This window comes from Mesitornis unicolor, unplaced genomic scaffold (genome assembly GCF_000695765.1).
Source record: "Mesitornis unicolor isolate BGI_N332 unplaced genomic scaffold, ASM69576v1 scaffold33014, whole genome shotgun sequence".
Classification (NCBI taxonomy): domain Eukaryota; kingdom Metazoa; phylum Chordata; class Aves; order Mesitornithiformes; family Mesitornithidae; genus Mesitornis; species Mesitornis unicolor.
This window is the reverse complement of record NW_010181313.1, coordinates 1-1086: the sequence shown is the minus strand read 5'-3', so window position 1 is coordinate 1086 and position 1086 is coordinate 1. Positions and strand designations below refer to the sequence as shown.

The 1086-nt window shown below is 52.1% G+C and overlaps 1 protein-coding gene across 1 annotated transcript in view; it reads left to right on the top strand.

Annotated features, from left to right (window-relative positions):
- The window catches only part of MAPKAPK2 (mitogen-activated protein kinase-activated protein kinase 2), a 4799-nt gene extending 4029 nt beyond the window's left edge, over window positions 1-770 (top strand). The window contains exons 9-10 of the mRNA XM_010183391.1: window positions 14-94; window positions 359-770. Coding sequence (XP_010181693.1) covers window positions 14-94; window positions 359-502 — 225 coding nt within the window. The 3' untranslated portion in view covers window positions 503-770. The remainder of the gene's footprint in view (window positions 1-13; window positions 95-358) is intronic.
- Window positions 771-1086: the final 316 nt, after the last annotated feature.

The window sequence follows — 1086 nt, the reverse complement described above, 5'->3', positions numbered from 1 at the left end:
GCTCTCTTGGCAGCAATCCATGCAGGTGCCACAGACCCCGCTACACACCAGCCGCGTGCTGAAAGAGGAGAAGGATTTGTGGGAGGACGTGAAGGTAAAGCCCCTCTCCATCGCTGTCTGAATTGCTCCACACCCTGGGTGTCACCTGGGGACTGTACCCTCCTGCTTTCTCGTTACAAACCGTGCTCATCCGGACTGGCTCCCACAGGGGTCCATGCTCCGAATTGGGCTGGAAAAATTGGCTGTGCGACCCTCAGCCTGCGCTGTGCTTTGTTCCCACTGGGGGTGGGAGGGGTCCCCTGCCCTGGGGGTTCCGGGGGTCCTGGGCTGTGCTGACGGGCGCTGCCTGTGCCCGCAGGAGGAGATGACGAGCGCACTGGCCACCATGCGAGTGGACTACGAACAAATCAAGATCAAGAAAATCGAGGACTCCTCAAACCCTTTGCTGATGAAGAGGAGGAAGAAAGCAAACCCCACTGAGCCTGCCGCGCTCCCCCATTGAGGGTGCCCTGCGCCCGCTGGCCCTTGAGAAAGCAATAACTATATATATATTTTTTAAGGAAAAAAAAAAGACAAAAAGAGACGGACTGTTATATCAAGCGCATGGAATTCAGACATTTATACCAGACTAGTTATTTTTAGTTACTCACCTGTGTTTCTGACCTTTCTGGAGAAGGTGTCCCCCCCCAATCCGCTGTGGCCAGGGGTTTTGTCCTGTAGGTGAACACTGCCGATAATTGGATTTTATTTTCTTCTGTGAAACAGTTTTGATTTTTATTTTCTTGTTCCTTCCTTCCAAAGAAATGGAAATTCCTGTGGTGACCTTTTTAGGGTATATAACATATAAATATTTTTTAAAAACTACTGTAGAGCTGAAACCCAGACAGGGTGTGCCGTGTGTGGATGCTGGCTTCAGGCTTGGGAGCGGGGATAGGAACGGAAAGGGCAGCTGTGCTGGCATGGGGGGGTCCCTGTGGACACCATGCTGCTTTGCTGGCCTGGAAAACTGCTGCTTTTCAAGCACAGTAGCCAAAAAAACCCCAGAATTCCCCCCCAAGCCCCCCCTGACCTGGAAGCCTTGACTCT